This window comes from Pteropus medius, unplaced genomic scaffold (genome assembly GCF_902729225.1).
Source record: "Pteropus medius unplaced genomic scaffold, Ma_sr-lr_union100, whole genome shotgun sequence".
NCBI lineage: Eukaryota > Metazoa > Chordata > Mammalia > Chiroptera > Pteropodidae > Pteropus > Pteropus medius.
In genome coordinates, this window is record NW_024355205.1 from 36,103,626 (window position 1) to 36,121,630 (window position 18,005).

Consider the following 18,005-nt stretch of genomic DNA (forward strand, 5'->3'; position numbering starts at 1 on the left):
GGGTGTTACAACAAAACCACACTGGTTGTCAGCATTTTATTAATTTTAATTCTTGAAACGCTGTGATTTCAAAGTACCTTTAGGCTACACGTGGTGCGTTATGTGCACAGTCATCGTGTGACAGATTCTGCTGTTCTCCCTCTGGCCCGGGGCGCCCCTGGTGAACACGTGTTTTGAGAGAGGGGGCTGCTCTCCCTCCGAGGACACTGCAGAGCCACAGTCTGAAAACACACCTCCTTCGGGGCCTGGCTTAGGGCGACGGGAGAGGCAGAATCCGCCCCGGATCGTTCCCCTGGCCTCGCTCTAGCTTGCTGTCCCTCGCAGGATGGCAGCCGAAATTCTTCAGTTCTCCACGACTGTTTTGAATGCAAAACAGCTTTCGTTTCTATTCTCTGGGATGTTAGGTGTTTTTGAAATATAGTACGGCGGGTCGACAGCTACGCAGGACGGAGGGCGGGGACCCACGCACAATAACGACCACGATGACAGCAGTGATTGTGATGCTGGCGCGTGCTGAGTGTCTGGCGCCTGTGCCAGGCACTGTCCCACTTGGTAGAGGTTTCACCTCACTTGATTCTCACGGTGATTTTTTTTTTCCATTTTGCAGATGAGGAAATTGAGGGGTATAGAGAAGTTAAGTAACGTGTCCAGTGTCTCCCCTCAGAAGTGGGCCGGTCAGGGTGTGAACCAGGTCGTTCTGCTCAGGGCCTGGGTCCTGGGCCACGTGCAGCTCTTGCCCTTGACCCGAGTGTGTTAGGTTGGGGTGAGGGAGGGAAGACGGGGGCTCGTTGGGATCCCTGTATCCTACTTGCTGGCAACAGTGCTAACTGCAGCTGCCCGCAGACTTCTTGGAAAAATAAAATATTTTTTTTCCTATAGAATCAATGCATGTCAATTATAGAAAAAATTTAAAAGTAAAGGTAGGTATAAGAAATGGTTTTAAAATCATGCGTAATTCTGTCTACGGCCATGCCACCCTGAACAAACCTGACCCTGTCTGATCTCGGAAGCTAAGCAGGGTCGGGCCTGGTTAATATTTGGAAGGGAGACCACCTAGGAAGACCAGGTGCTGTAGGTGTAAAATATTTAAAAAATAAAATAAAAAATAAAGGATTGTAAGCCGACAAGGTGCTTGTAATCTGTGAGGTCAACCAAGGGTTGCCTCATCTAAAAAAATAAAAATAAAAAACAATTATGCATAATTCTATTGCCCAGAAGTAATTATTGTTCTTTAAGTATATAGATACTTACATGCATGTGTGTTCACATAGATTCATACACATATGCATTTTGTATCATTTGTATTATAATGAATATTATTTTATAGCTTCTTCTCACTTGACATTCTGAAGGGGATTTCCGTTAACAAATACTTGCCTACAACATTTGCGTGTCTTTTGCCTGATAAAGTATCTTATTGAAATATAACATGAGCACAGAAAAGCACATAAATCGCAGGCGTTGTAGCCTGATTAACTTTCACAAAGCCTGTGTGCCTGGGCCTTGACTGCCCACGTGCAGAACCAGAATACTCCAGGACCCCCAAACCCCTCTCAGGCCCCCCGTCAAATCATCGCCTGCCCCTCCCTCAAAGGTCAGATCTTCTGACATCAATCCCCATATCCCCAGAGACCAGATTCCTATAAACTTTATATAAATGGAATCACCTCGTGCACAGTCATCTAATTTGGCCTTACCGAGCTCCCCAGAGTGGGCCCGATCCATGCTGTTGACCGTAGATGCGGAGAGTTTATTATCATGTCACACTACATTTAGGGCACATATGCCATTTATTTTTCCATTTTACTTTAAGTGGTCATTTGGATAGTTTTCAAGCTGGGGACATGGTGAGCGCCACGGCATTGAGCATTCTAATGTCTTTTGGTGACATGGCCACGCGTGCTCATTCTTGGCTTGTGTTCTGTTGGGAATATGTCTGCTAGTGAAAGCTGGGTCCCAGGGCAGGTATGAACTCAGTTTTAGATAACACGGCCACACATTTTTTCGAAGTAGGGGTGCCAGTTTCCACGCCCACCAACAGTGCACGAGAGTCCTCATCCGCCATAACTTTTCCAGGTGACGTGGATTCCGCTGTAGAGATAGACTGTCATTTATCCACTAGTCTCCTGTGGTTGGACACCTGGGTCGTTTGCAAGTTTTGCTGTTGTAAATAGCTCACGAAAGAACATTCTTTCAAGTAAATCTTTGCACATCTTCCCGATAATAAATTCTTAGTGGTCAGGCATGAATATTTAAAATCTTTGGGTATCCACTGCCATACTTCCTGTCCCCAGGAAGCTATGCCCATTTTTGCTTTATTTTAGAGGTTGGCAGGCTTCTTTTTCATAAAGGGCCAGATAGCAAATATTTTTGGTTTTGCGGTCCACATGCTCTCTGTCAGAAATACTCAGATATGCTGCTGTGACAGGAAAGCACCTGTAGACAATATGGAAGCAGACAGGTCTGACCGCGTTCCAATAAAACTTTATTTATAACAACAGGTGGCGGGCCGGGTTTGGCCCGTGGGTTGTAGCTTGCCAACCCTGCTTTATTTGGTTGCTGGTTTCTGAGGGTTTAGAACTGACTGTGAGTGGAGTCCATGGGTCACTCGTGATAAAGTTCCATCTCTCCCCGTAAAGGGAGTGAGTGTGCACACAGGCCGTCCACGCAGCTATGCAGGTGGCTGTGAGCGTCTGTCCTGATGCTCGCCACCCCCCAGGGACCAGCGAGCAAGCTGTGGCCTGTGGCAAGTTCAAGGTGTGAGAACACTCTGGGAGGAGTGGCGTGAAAGAGCTAAACATCTGTTGTTGATTAACACTTGGCTTTTAAAATGGTCTAATTCTAGGAAATCCGCAAATGCGAGAACCAACAAAGAAGCTTTTGAGACAAAGTTAAAAAATGGATTCAAAAACTATGGATACATTTCAGATGAGTCAAGGACCGCAGGTGAGTGGACAGGTGGGGCAGTAGAAAGACCTTGAAAGCAGAATTTTGAGGACAAGGCCTAGCTAGCCAGACATCAGCTTCACGAGGCAGTTGACTTAGCCAGTGGTGATCTTTCTTTTTTTTCCGGGTGATTTTTAGAAGAACGAGAAATTCCAGAACTAGAAATATGCTAGGATTAGATTAACAGGAAAAATTCACCTATTTACCTGAAGTTTAAAATAAAGTTATGTGGAGATTTAAGTGTTTTTAAAAGTAATTTTTTTCATGCTTTCTCCTTTGAAGCCTTTTTACCTTAAAGTGTGTGAGGAGGTATTTTACTAGAGTGAGGGTAATGTCTCCATAACTTCTATGAGATTCGAGAAAAATGGGAAACTCGGTAAGAAATCAGTTCCTATTCAACCTCACAGGGTGTGAGAGCATATTCAAAGACCAGACCTGACTTTGCAGTCTTTGAGTGACGTCTGAATGTCTTACCTTGAGCGTTTACAGCCCTAATAGGGGAGCTTCTCAGAAGGCACGATCACCAGCCAGTGGCAGGGGGAGGATCTGAACCGGGAGCCTCCCCGTGAGGCAGACAGACCAGAGAGAAAGGCTGAACAAACTACTCCTTAGCAGCTGGGCAGGGAGATCTGCCCTAAGAAGTTGCCTGGCAAAACGCATTCCACAGAAAGATTTTTAGTTAATCGATTCTTGCTGAGAGACGTGAAAAACATTTTTTTTCACCACGAAATTAGAGCTTTATTCTCAGCAGCCCCATGCTTTGCATTCTGACATGCCTGCCTCCTGGGGCCGCTCCACAATGCAAGCTTCAGATTTTCAAGAATTTCACAAAGCGTTGACTGTGTCCTTTGCTAATCTGATCTCGGCTTCTTGCGGAATTTCTCATGGGCGAATACGTATTCATTAGTATTTTGAGCAATGAATCAACCAGCTGGACCGGAATTATGGCCCAGACGAGATCTCTCTGGTGCCTGTTTTCCTCCTCTGCTCTGTGTTTATTTCCTTGATCAGCTGGTAGAGCCGTGAAGTCACCTCGTCTCTAAATGAGACGAACGAGTCGAGGAAGGAATCGATTTGGAGTCGGTTTGCCATGTTTTTATTTCATTAGACAACTAAAGTTCTAGAATTATGTAACCATAAGGGAACTTGAGAACAAAAATCTGTTGACGGTTCGGGATTATTTTGCGCCAGGGTCCTACCTAAAGGTAAGTATATTTCTTTAGAAACCAGAATTCTTAGACGAGGCAGCTTGGTTTCTGTCACGTGTCACTCTAACATCATTCTTCTGTTGCAGAGACTGGCTCTCCCCCTCCGCGGTCCTACGAAGCCCGGGTCCCTCAGCAACGTGGCATTAGTCAACCTCGTCAGGTGACTTTTCTGGACTTTTCTTTGCTGTTTAAAAACCTTCGCCTTGTGGTAGGCGATTATAAAAGGTACTCGTTTTATGAACATGCTGAAAGAACATGGCTTTGTTTAGCTCCGCGTCCACTGGTCAGCCTGGAGGGAGCACGGCCAGCATGAGCAGTATCTCTTGCCCTTTGTGGCGGGTTTGGGAGAAAGAGGTTTAAGTGGGGCCTGTCGATCTCAAGGCATCTGTGGATATGGCATGGAGATATGGGGTGTGCGGGTGGCTGCGTAAGCCTGGAGCCCCCCGGGAGAGGAGCAAGGTGTGGTACTGCTGCTGGGTAGCCCGCGTCTGATGGCTGCCGTCCTTCTAAAAGGCGTTACCTTAAAAGTCACTTAAAAACCACGAGGGCGCGATATGTTCATTTTTTGGTATAGAGTCAGCATTGATTGTCACAAAAGAATGGAGTTTATATGCAAAAATACGATTCTTTAGATCTCAAATGATATTGAGCAAATTGTATGTAACCAGCAGCACTTCCCGATCTGTACAAACGCTACTTTGAATGAGAAGGACTTTTTTTTTTTTTTTTTTTTTTGTAATTCTGCGATGGGGTCCCCAGTAAGACGGGATGTTCTCCCCTCAGCTTTTAGAAAAGCAAGGTGCACAGAGCGGGTTTCTGCATCAGATGGTCTTGGCTTCGTTCTGCTGAGGCGTTGCTGTCACCCTGAGGTCCTGCCCCAGAGAGCCGCCCCCATCACACTCACCTGAGTTTCCAGGTAGCCCCAGGCTGTACTGTTCCTCCCAGTGGCGGGTTTGGCTCAGTGCACACCTCTTGCTAGCGCTGTGTGCCTCCCGGGCCTTCGGAGGCAGGCGAGCTTTGACAGATGCGCCACCATGTGACAGGAGGACCTAAGGGATGCGATTAGTGACAACCAAGGTAGCCAGGCGGGAAGTCGTGTGAGGGGTCTGAGGCGCGAAGGGAGGGGGCCCGCGTGACGAGCTGAGAGTTCCTGGCACGAGCTCCAGCTGCGTCCTCAGGCTGGGCATCGGGACCGCGGAGAGGGAGATCCTCCCTTCAAGGCAGCTCCCTGCAGAGGTATCTTCCGCTGCGCTGACTCTGGTCCTGGGAGGATGGCTCACAGAGACGCAACAGGGTCCCTTCGAAGGGCCTTGACGGAGAGGTGGCTGGGGGATGGAGTCATCACCAGGCTGTGAATGTTGCCTGTCCCTATCTCCCACCCATGACTGGACCCGAGTGGGGGTCTCGGGCTGGCGAAGGGGCTCTTTCTCACCCAGCGCCAAGCACGGCCACCAAAGGACACATTTAACGCTAACCATTACGTCTATGGCTTGTCTGTGGCCACCCGTTTCGGGGGCTCGTCTTTCCACTAGACGGGCCAAGCGCTCAGGTCTCGGGTGCGGGGCAGGTGGGCAGATTCAGAAGAAGGTCATGTCAGGTAAATCCCCTTGAAGTACAGATGAGGAGGAAGGGGAACTCGAGATGCGTTTGGATACAGGAAGGGAGAATGACGTTTCAGAGCTCCGAGCAACTGCTTCGTAAGCATGAAGTGTTGCTTTGAAAACACGCGGGGAGAGAAATTTAGGATGTTCCTGCTACTTAAACATCTAACCAGCTAAATAATCTATTGGTGGAAAAAGAACAGTAGCCGCGGGGTGCTGGGCCCTGGGGGCCGGGAACACACGTCTGTGCGTCTTGAGTGTTTGTGTATCTCAGCCCGGAGCATGACGGACAAATAGGATGCTCGGGAGATGAACTATTTTGCCCGGCTAGACACCGACAGAGAGTTTTCAAACAGCTGGAGTTTTCTACTTATAGTGGGGGACTCAGGACAAGGACAGTCCTGAAGACGTCCGTCTTTGATCACTAACCAAAGGGCGACTTTGCAGGTACGGGCCAGGCAGTGGCTGCAGGTTGCCCGTCTGGACCGTGGGCTGCACTTCCCGTGAACTGCTCACAGAAAAGACGATGAGACGGATGTAAAGGGAAGGTCAGGCCTTGGAGCGTGGTGGCTCCCTTTGGTGCCCTTGGCCCAAGGAGGACATAGTCCTGTATGTAGTCAATGGCCACTCGAGAGCCACCAGGTGGCCAAGCCACAGCCTGTAGGAGCAGGTTGGGGCGGCCCTTAGCCTGGAGGTACCTTGTGGAACTTCCCAAGGCCAGGCCTTCGGCCCCGGTCTACGTGGCCACCATCTTGCTGTGCAGGCCGATGAGGACCTCTCAGGGCGCACTGGGCCACGGTCCAGGGACTGTGCCATCTGCGCTCTCTCCTCCCTCACCCTCTCTCCGTTCTGCCGTGAGTCTTGCTCCCTCAAGTGTCCCAACAGCTTTCGGAGCCTCTCTCTCTGTCCTTCCATCCTGGCGTGCCTCTGTGGGACTCCCCTTTGCCACTTTGCCCCCTGCACTGCTGCTGTGGGGGTTCCCAGGCGCATGGGCATCGTGGGTCCAGAGAAGCCGAGCCTGATGCCTGCCCGAGAAGCTGGCTTGTTAGAGGTCAGGGTTGCTGACTGCAGATTGCACTGCTTTGCAAAAAATCTATATTAGGATTGGGTTCTGAAAAGCCTGTGGATCAAACTGAGAGATCGCAAGCTGCAGGTCAGCCTGCAGCAAAGACGCTTCCCAGTCCTCATCCCGTGGAGCTAGCTGGGCGTGACATGCGTCCTGTCTGTGGAGACAAGGCGCGTGCAGCAGTCACGGAAGCTGATGATCACAAGCCAGTGGTGACAAGAGATATCATTAGACCAGTGTAGATGAATGTGCGACATAAAAATAATGTCAAGTTTTGGGTCATGGAAGAGATGTTAAGTCCTTCCGTGTCGATCTGTGGTCTTGGGCACTTAGGTTTCTTCAAGGTCTCCCGCTCAGATACAATCTAAGGAGGGGTCAGCTTTGGGTTTTGCAAATGTTTTGTATCTCGATGAATATTTAAAACAGACAATCCCTTTCCCCCTCCCTTCCGTACAGGCCTCAGTTCACTGTACATCCATTTTTCTGGTTATTTTAGGCAACTCTGTCTCTTTTTCTCCCAAGTCTGTCAGTTTTGGGAGATGAGCATATGAACAACTCGAAACCTGCATCAAGCCTTCTCCATCAGTCACTCCCCTATCGAGACCAACATAAATAAACTCTTGATAAATTTAGAAAACAGCAGTACGTTTGGGCAACCGGGCAGTGCAAACAAAAGGCAGATGATAACAGCAAAAAGTCAGGCGTAGTCTCAGCAGACGCAGATCCTTACAGCGCGTTGCCGAGGGCATCCCTTCAGCGGTCCGGGTCTGAGCGATCGGGAGCCAGTGAGTTAAGATCAGGACCCAGAGTGATTCCAGCCTCCCGACCTACTGCCATTCCTCTGCCAGGTAAATCATCTGCGGTGCCCAGCTTGCATCGTTTAAGATGTTACGTGTCATCATCGTGCCCTGGCATGTGAGCTGGCGTCTTGGGAAGCACGTCCCACGCATAGGGCAATACACTTAGACAGGCCTCGGCCCCTCTGGAGGCGGAAGTGGGTTGTTTGCAATCACATTTCAGCACGAGAATGGCAAAGAATGCGTTCCTGGTGTGCACCAGTGACACCCGCCGCCCAAGGAGATGGATGGGATCGGTTCTCCCATGTAACCCTCTCCTTTAGAAGGAATGTGTGTTGCTAAAGGATAGAAATATCTTATATTTTCATACAAAAGCTAGAATGTCCATAGGGAAACGGAAAGACAACACAGTGCATCTCTGCAGGAATTTGCCTTCGGATAAATCCTGGTTCTTTGAGGCAGATCGCTCTTGAGGCTCTGAACTTGGGGAGTGTGTAGAGCATGTGTTACTGGGAATATCTAACCAAAGGAAGTGTGTGGACACTATTGTTCCTCTCTGCATCTCCTTTTATCTCCTCTGATGAGTGGAGCTTTCTCCTCAGGTGAGACTTGGACAGTGATCTCAGCTGATTCAATCAACTGTTTCCCTTTGTCTCCAGGGACCTCGTGACAGCCAGCCGGGCCCAGCAAGCCAGCCCCAGGTGCACTTTCACACGGTCAGTCCCAGGAAGGTCAAGAATGAGACTTTAGTATAGCAAAGGTGTCCCTCGGGTTCGAAGCGGCACTTGGCTGATGGCTTACATCAGGACGAGGTCAGTGTTCCTCTCCGTCACCCCGAAACTGGGCTCCAGCTCTGTCACCGTTACCCGGAAGAAGTGATGTCGGAACCATTGGAATGGATATTTTGCAGTGAGAGCAGGAATTGATTTTCCCAGCTTTCGAAGTAGACTGGAACTTTTATTGTGTTTCAATATTTGAGTGCATTTCATAAAATTGCTAAGTAAAAGCTGCAGATCTATCGTGATAATTTTTCTCATCACCGAACACTCCTGCTTGCTAATCTAATAAACGCTAGATGACTTTTGAAATGTTTTATTATCTTAAATCATATGAAGATTATATTTATGTATGTTTAATATATGGACAATATTGCGTATTAACAGTGAAAAAAACAGGATAAAAATTAGGATCCACCAAACACCTAAAATTGCCTGGAAAATCAGAACTCGTAGGTTAAAAATAAGATTACATTCTAAAGCTGATGTACACCTGGTGAAATATCTCATTATTGGATATTCACATGAAGATATTCATTTCTATGTGCTCCCTTATTGGGCTTACTGTCATGTCCTCAGATGAGTTAGCTGTGGATTATGTTTTGTAGGGGGCGTACCTCACACATCAAACACTGTGAAAAAACTGGAGACGGGTAGACGGGTAATGTGTTCTTTAATAAATAAAAGAGAAAACACCAAAAACTCCTATTGCTTCCCTTCATTCTTTGCTAATCAGGTGGTAGTTTACAGAATCTCAGTGTTTAGGAATCAAGCATTTTCTTCGTTTTCTTTTTAATCGAAAAAAATTCTTTAATACCATCGAACAGCGATTCAGTATTATAATTTTCCTCACTGTCTTGTTATTTTTTTCCTGTTAGTTTTTTGGTTTAAGATCCAGTCAGTGTTCATACATCACATTTGATTACTGTATCTCTTAAGTCTCTTCTATTTATTATTATTTTTATTTTTCAATTATCGTTGTCAAGCAGAAAGACAAGAAGGTTCAGGAGACCTTTGGGCAGAGCTGTTCAATGAGCGAACTTCACAGTCTTCACTCACTCCTTCAGCCACCACGGAACCCAGATCCTGGGACAAGGCAAACATCGTGTCATTCATGCCTTTCATAACCTTTATAGAGTCTGACATTCTGTAGGCGTTTAGTAAATGTTGGTATCAAACAGGTCAATATTGAGAAGGACAGTAGATTGAATTATGATGCATATTTGCCCCGTGCTGGCTATAAGAATCCCATTTCTGTGGTTATTTTAGGAGTTGGGGTAGGCATGGCATGTAGAATGTAATGGAACTTGAAGTTTCGAACTCAGGAAAACGATGCCAAATGATTTTTCATAGAAATTTCTCCAACTTAGTATGTGCTTGTTGAATCCGTCTCAGAATGTTTTTCATTGATCGGACTGTGGGAAGTTTTCCTGTGTTACTCATGAACAGGGTTTATGGTAGCTTATTGCGGGAGTAAGTTTTCTCAAGGTGATCTCGGCCAGTCTTTATTTCACAAGGGGTAGATAAGTTATATGAACGCAACTGTCAAGAGCTGCACCGCCTCATACCATAGTCACACGTGGCTATTTATATTTAAACTATTTGAAATCGAATAAAATGTAAGATTCATTTCTTCAGTCACACTAGCCGTGGGTCTAGTGTTCAGTAGCCACACTGGCTATTGGCTCCCGTATCGGGCAGTGCAGATTACAGTTTCGTGGCTGCAGACAGTTCAGCTGGAGAGTGCTGACCTAGACCTGACTACCTGAAAATGACCTTGACGTGTCCAGCTGGGATGGGCTCTTTTATACAAACACACAACCCGTGTTTTCTCTCAGTGTTATGTCTGTGTATTCAGAATCCTACAAACCCCAAGGCAGCTCTCAGCTGAAAATGGTGTTTTCTGATGTGGTGAATCCATCTGTCACCTCTGCGGTGCAGAGAGCTGACGCGGGCTCAGGGGGATAGAAGAGAGACGTCAACCCCATAAATATTGTGGGGTGGCGGCGGTTTCTCAGAAAGATAGCCGTGACTCTCTGCTGGTGGCTGGCTTATGAGGGTGCAGAGTTACTGAAATAAACATCTCTCATAGCCTCGTGTCATAAAATCCTAAGTAGGGAGACTACACCTGCCTGCCCATCCAGGGCTCTCGGCCCTAGTGACTCTGTCAGATTCCAAGCCTGCCCCATGAGGTCAAGGGTCTTCCTTGGTTGGCCTGGAGCAGGACTTGAATGGTGAGGCTGACACATCGGAGGTAACTGCAGGGCCTGATAGAAGTGCTTCCTTTGCTCTGTGTGGCCTTGACCTTGGAGAACTGTTAGGGGCATGCAAGTTGGGTCGCCAGTCCCTCAGAGTGTGATGGCCCAACAGCTGGAAAGATGCCGCAGAGCGTAAAGGAAGAGGCTGTGTCAATATGTGAAATCTGCCATTTAGGTGCTTCCAGTGTCGTTGGGGAAGAACATGCCATCCTGTGGGACAGCTGAGGTCGAGACAAGTCCAGACATGAGAGAAACAGGTGAGAGGCAAGACAGCAAGGAGGGGTTCAGGGCGCAGGTGGAGTAGACAGGACAGGCTAGAGAGGTGGCTACTCCCGAATGGAGAGGGTCCCTGACAGCTGCTCGGCCTCAGGTGGAGGTACACAGCCAAGCCACGGAAACCTGGCAGGCAGGGAGGTGGAGTGACAAAGACTCTGCCCTCTCCGTCCATCCCCTCACTCTCTGGCTCATGCCTTTTGTTCACCAACCCAACCCAAGCTGGTGGTCCAGGGAGCCCGCTGACGGCGTCTACGCGGGATGCTGGAGGGCGGAAACTGGGCGTGGAGTGGCAGCCAGAAGATGCCCAGCCAGGAGCATCCAGGAAACGGACACCAAGGAGCGGAGAACGCATTTGCAGCGTCATGGGGGGAGACATTTTGCCTAGATGGTTCCACCTTTTTCTCTCCTCGAGGACGAGTTCATTGACCCAGGATACCAGGTAGAGGAAAGGAATCTGGCTTTGAACTTGAGAAGGTCACAGCTTCGGTGACCCTTTAGTAGAACAAAAGGACTAGGTGGTGGACCCCGAACGTCCCTTCTGGCACTTACCTTCCCCACATCTCTTGGCCTTGTGCTTCTACACACACACACACACACACACACACACCCCTGCCTGTCCCCATCTGACACGACCCCGCTGTTAGGACAGGGCTGCTGCCCTCTGGGTGTGTGCAGGCGTCCGTGGTCCTTGTGGCATCGGGAGCCACGTTCCCTAGCAGATGGTAAGTATTTAACTCGCACCCAGCACAGCCCGTGAATCATCCACGGGTTTTGGCCTCGGGGGAGACGTACTCTCCACCTTCACGAAGCAGGTGCTCCAACCTCTCAGCCTGGACCTGGCAGCTGGCCGGGCCCTGAGCTGGAAGCGACTTCAGCCCCACAATGGTCTTCCCACTGTTATTGGGCGCGTCCTGTTATTTCTAATAATACGAGATTCTGAACGTTCGGACTGGTGGAAAGTTTATGAGAATAATCGCCCAACCAGTGACTTCAGACTGAGAAAATCGTGCCTGGTCTCATGATGATGCTGGCTTGACAAAGTAGAAAACTTAGAAGATTCCAGTAAAGTCTGGAGAGAAGGGAGAGAGAATGTAGCACAGAATGTAAGAATGTATTGATTATATTTTTTTTCAGAAAACTTAAAAATGTATGATATTTCACAGAGTAACTTAATTTGGGAATAATTGGTAATATTATGCTTCAATTTCATGGCTAATAAAGTCTGAGACAGTCAAAGAATAGCAAATTATAGTCTAAATCAAAAACTAATTGAAAGAATTACTGTTGATTAGTTTTTTTTTTTTTCTCAAAAGTGCATATTGGACTGGATTTGGTGAAATGTATGTATCACGCTGACAACAGATGAATGATTGAAGAAGAAATTTAAGGCCTCACCTCCTACAGTTGTGTGGTGTTTTGTGCGTGCGTGCGTGCGTGTGTGTGTGTGTGTGTGTATCTGTGTGTGTGAGTTGTATGTATAAAGAGCAAGGGGAGAGAGAGACATTTGTTTTGTGTCTACGACAGGGGTCAGCAAACTGTAACCCCGGAAACAAATCGAGCCTGCTGCTTGTTTTTATGTGGCCCATGAATTAAAAATGGGTTTTACCTTTTTAAAGTGGTTGGGAGAAAACTCAAAAGAAGACTATTTCATGATGTGAAAATTGTATGAAATTCAAATATCTGTGTCCACATAGAATTGTCAAGTTATTGGACTTGTCCAAGTGTCGTTTTAAATCTGAAGGCTCTTTGCAGTGATAAGCTCCCAGTGGACTGGTGTGCGGGTTTTCATATGAGCTAATAAATCTGAAAGAGAGAAACATCTTTGCTTCTGAGGTCTGCCTACTTTATATTCCTTAAAGATGGGCTACATTACAGCCAGTGTACAGGTCATGACTTTTTGAGGAAGTAAAGAAATTTTCAGATGATCCAAAATTGTCAGTTCACATTAAAATTGGCTCATAAATTCAGTTACCTCCCAACTCCCTGGCTATACGGGAATTGATGGGGGTTGGGGGGTTATTCCCAGTCTCCTTGCTGGCCAAAGACGGTGATTCCAGGAGGCAGAGCTAGAGGGCAGGAGAGTGAGCCTACTGTTAGTGTGGGGATTATCAGTACGCTATAGAGAGCCAGCAGGCTGGCTGCTGTGCCAACGAGGGCTCAGTACTGGGGCAGGGGGGCCTGTGAGGAGTATGGGAGGCCCCCCAGAAAGGCCACCTGGAGGACAGGAGGCTGCAGTGCTTGCTCACCCGCCCTGTTCCCACTGGCTGGTGACATTAACCTCCTCCTTCTCTCCCTCCCCACTACTGACAAGACCCCGTAGCAGACAGGGAAGGACCCACGGTGGCTGTCTCAGGTGGGGTGCGGCAGGCTGCACTGAGTCTGCGCTCACCCCAAACCCTCGCCACGTCTGCGGACAGCGGCTGGAGGAGGGGGGACCAGGCACATGAGATCGATGCGCTTGCTGTAGTGGGGTTCACCTCTGTTCCCCTTTCCTATTTGACCCCACGATCAAACAAGCAAAGATCGGGGGTGGGCGGAGGAGAAGAGGAGGACTTGAAAGTCTCAGAGGCGGTCGAAACAGTTCTGGTCCCAAGAGCTGACGACTTGGAGTCTAGCGGCCTTATCGGCAAACTGCAGAGAAGCTGTGCAGACTCTGCTGCTACTCTTTGATTGGGATGATTATAAGGAAACAAGTTAGTGAAGAAGCGGGGTGTGTGTGTGTGTGTGTGTGCATGTGTGTGTGTGTGTGATGAGCGATCTTTCATTGTCACAGACGTGCAAGGTAAAGGAGTAACTAGACTCAGAATTAACGAGCGTGACGTGCTCTACACGCATTTTTTTCTCTTGAGTGCCTGTTCACAATAAGCGACCCCTTATGAGGCATAATGTTTTTAAATTAAATTAATTAATTAATCTATCTATTTATCTATTTATTTATTTTTATTATGGTGACGTTGGTTAACGAAATCCAGTAAGTTTCGGGTGTACAGTTCAACAGTAAGGCACATGTGTGTTGCATCGTCCATGCTCCTTCTTCGAAGGCAAAGGCGAGCAGGTGCAATCGTGACCCACCATACACAAAACTTAGATCTGCTGTGAGGAAAACACACAGAGCTTCAAAGACCAATGGCGGATTGCAGCGACAGAGCGTGGCTACAGGGGGCCATGTGTCAGGAAAGCGCCAGCTTTTTTATTTGATTTTTTTTTTACCATTAGGATAAAAATAACATCTGTCTGAATGTGACGCTCCATAATATAAAGCTGTGATTTATGCCTCCTCGAAAACTTAAAATATAGAACAGGCTGTGGAGGTGAGAGACTAAATAAATGTAGCATCAACCGTGAAAACATTTAAATGAACATTTTGAAAAGTGAGCTCTTAGCCTCATCGCCAAGTGGAAGGCAGTGAGATTTCGTGTGTACTTAGGGGCGGGGGGCTGGGAGACTTTGCTGTCACTGTCAAGTAGCAGTGAGTTCTTTGGAAGAGATGGTTTTCGAGGACTGCTTACGTTTAGAAAGAGATACCGGTAAGAGAGGGGCTCAAGGGTGGGACCCCGAAGACGACTCGGAGATGGAACCGTGGCCAACAGCACATCGAATACGTTCTCCAGAGAAGGACACTCACTTGAGGCAATCTAGAAGGCACCGTTCAAAGGTGGGCTCTTCGTGACGTTGGACAAGCGGTTAGAGAGAGAGAGAGTGTGTGTGAAGGGAAGGTTGGACAAATGTGGGGGGCAGTGGCAAGAGAAGCTCAAGCAGCTCAAGCAAGGTGCAGCGAGGCACAGGCTTGATGAGGGGCCGGGCGGAACGCGGAACGAAGAAGGTGGGAAGGGTCCCCAAGGACCTAGCCTTGGGCTGTGTCTTCCGTCATTTGCAGGTGACGGGGTGCTGGAGATCTTCTGACGGAAAGTTTTTGAACGGCCAGGTTATCTTCAGAGAAGGTTGTCCATGAACTGTCTTCCATCGTGAAACCACAGCGCTGAGATTCACCGCTCCTTCTCTTGGTGGCAGAAGCTGGTGACCTGAACGGAGTCTGCCCGGAAGATGGTCTCCTGGTAAGAGTCGCCTCAGCCCTGTCCCAGTGCACGCCGGGTGAATTCTGCAGGCGGGACTGCCTCCCTCTGCCACGCGTCACATTGCAGCACCTGATGGGGAGGGGCACACAGGACACAGCAATCCTGGCGGGACCTTCCATCCTAGAGCCTCCCTGCCTGAGGGTGTCGTCCGAGCTGTTTATCCATTTTCTCTTAAAAGACCATCAGAATCACACGATCACTCTGTGCCTTGGTCTCCACCAGATCTCCATGCCTCGTAGATGGCCTTTTCCCGCCCTTAATGAGACTCGATCCCCCGCCCCTTTCTTAGCACTCAAAACCTTCCACTGTGACCTCTGGAACCAAGTCTGTCATCGGCAAAATCCCCTCTACCTTCTATGGCGTCTCAGAAAGCTCCCCTTCTTCCCAGAATGAGGTCTGCTGTCCCCTGCGGGCCCTGCAGCCCTTCGAAGTGGTGGCTGTCTCCTCTCCCATTCCCCAGGGAGCACAGGGCTGGCAGGTGGGCTGGGAGTCCTTTCTGTTCCTCACAGCCTCTTTCCAACCATTTCTTCCTGCTTTCCTCACAAATTCTGGCCCTTTGAGGTAACTGCCATCGCTACATGTTACTGCTCTGTATTCTCCAGAGAAACGGAAGCGATCTCCTCCAGCAGGATATATTATTTTGTCATATAATAACATATCCTATATGCAACATATGTATTTATATATATCTTGTAATAGGTATGTATTATATTTACAATAAGGAAGGAAGTGGCTCACGTGATCACGAGGGCTGAGCGGTCCTAGGCCTGCAGCTGGCAGGCGGGGGACCCAGCAGGGCCGATGGGGTGATTCTAGTCTCAGTTCCAAGGCCTGAGCACAAGGAGAGCCAATTTGTGTAAGAACCCATCCAAATCTGAGACTCAGGTGAGAAGGAGGCCAATGTCCCAGCTCGGAGACAGTGAGGCAGAGAAAGAATCCTTACTCAGCCTTTTATTCATGCCCGTCGGGCCTTCAACAGGTTAGACGAGGCCCACCTACCCTGGGGAACACGACCTGCTGTACGCGGTCTAGCAATTCCGATGTCGTCTCATGCAGGAACACCTTCACAGACACGCCCAGAACGATGTTTAGTTAAATATCTGGGTGCCCTGTGGCACCCAGTCAAGTTGACACACGCAATGAGCCGTCACATCGCACGGACTTGTCCCAGTCCTCAGCTCATCTTCTGGTCACTTCTTGTTCATTGAAGGTTTGGACACTCAGTTCATTCTTATTATCTGGGGAAACATAGAGAAACTACTTTTATGTGTCTGCCTAGTTCGAGTTTTCTGAGCACATTTTGTTGAAACTCGGGAACTGAGCTAAAAGAATAAGACTGGGGAGTTGAAAGGCGATGGCCAGATGCCGAGGGATTTCCCAGAGAGACTCACCTCCCCAGCCGGGAGGGTTCGCCTTTCGAGGTGGGGATGAGACCAGAGAACATCCCGCATCTCTGGGTTTCAAAACCGGAGAGAGGAATCTTCTCTTCCCCTTCAAGTGATTGATTTACATTCCAAAGGGTAAGAACCCAGGATTTTTTCCAAGGAGAATTTATTTACACTAGTGAGCGACAAAGATTCTTTGCCTGGCCAAACTGCGGTCAGGCTCCTGCACCTTCTCCCAGGCTCATCTGTGCGTTTCTTTATAAAATCTAGTTTTAGCAAGAATCCGGCTGAGTCAGTTTACCTGGGATTCTCCGCCCTTGGTAACTGATCACCATCAACATCTGATTGGGTCCCTCGACCTCCACCATTCCCAGGTGAGGTCTGAACATGTGGCCCGTCTTCGGCAGGGATCCGGTGAGCTCAGGTTAGCAGGAATCCCCCCAAGCCCTGATGTTCTCTCTCAAATTTCCATGCCCGCCCCTCACCCTACTCCTTGGCTGTAATTCCCACTCGCCCATGCCGTGTCCACAGTCGAGGTTGATTCTACACTGAAGTCTCTTTTCCTCTATTGCAATCATTCTGATAAACTGTTTTTACCACTTTACCTACTGTCCGTCTCCGGAGATAAGTTTTCTTTCCCCTTTTCGGAAGGGTAGGAGGTCTGCTGTGCAAGCCATCCTACACAGCCACGGCGACTGACATTTCATTCGCGAAACGCAGAACGTGTACGGTGATATCTAACGTAGCTCTCATTGCGTTGCCCCAGAGGCAAGAATTGGGGTGTGGGAGAAGGGGCGTGGTTATTATAAGTTAGGGAGAATGAATCTCTCGGCGCCCTGGAAGCGCATGTCTACCTTCACTGGAATATAAACGGACGCAAACACTGACCGCTTGACATCGTTTCCACACTGTTGCATTCACGCCGGTTCAACACTCAGCTCACACCCGCAGCCCTGGGCTTCTCACTCCGCTCCCTCGCTGCCCACACGCCAGCTTCTCTCTGCTTTACCCCAGCGCCCACTCCTCGGCCATTTCTTGGACTGCCAACATTTTAATTCCGAGCGGACTCCCCACTTCTTATCATCACTTACTCGAGTCCCTTCGTCTATCCTGGGACCAACAGTTGAATGACTCTCCTTTGTCACTGACCATTACGCCCGCGGGTCAGCTCTTCCTTCTTTTAACTGAGTTTAGAGTTTACGGTTTTTAAATAGAATCGCTCCTTCGCAAACACTCTCCACCTTTGCCCCTCTTGACTTTGCTTGGCAAAACTTCTCTGTGGCTACAGTAAATGTTCTGACCGTTCCACGCCTGCTTCCCAGCAAGCCAGCGGGGCGGGAACAATCACCGACAGTGCTGGCCGGCGCCACTCCGAATTCACGACACGACCTCATGGAGCTCGTCGGCACTGCCCAGCTGCCCTGTGACCTCCTCCGCTCGATTCTTTCTCTCACACTAAGAGATTATTATTTCATACTTTCTCCTCTCTCCTTAAAACTGCCGGTACCTTTCTGTATCAGTCAGTTTTTGCCGTGTAACAAGCAAGTACAAAATCCCTGTGGCATACAAGAGTAAGAATTTGTGATCATGCTTACAGGTCTATGCAACAGCCAGGC

General features: G+C 48.6%; 1 protein-coding gene and 1 pseudogene across 4 annotated transcripts in view; both read left to right on the top strand.

The window, feature by feature from the left end:
- Window positions 1-8,706, top strand: part of IGSF5 (immunoglobulin superfamily member 5) — a 37,068-nt gene extending 28,362 nt beyond the window's left edge. For all 4 annotated transcript variants that reach the window (XM_039857391.1, XM_039857390.1, XM_039857388.1 and 1 more), the window contains 3 exons: window positions 2,846-2,946; window positions 4,241-4,314; window positions 8,278-8,706. In XM_039857391.1, coding sequence (XP_039713325.1) covers window positions 2,846-2,946; window positions 4,241-4,314; window positions 8,278-8,373 — 271 coding nt within the window. In that variant the 3' untranslated portion in view covers window positions 8,374-8,706. The remainder of the gene's footprint in view (window positions 1-2,845; window positions 2,947-4,240; window positions 4,315-8,277) is intronic.
- On the top strand, window positions 960-1,078 carry LOC120599031 (uncharacterized; annotated as a pseudogene).
- Window positions 8,707-18,005: the final 9,299 nt, after the last annotated feature.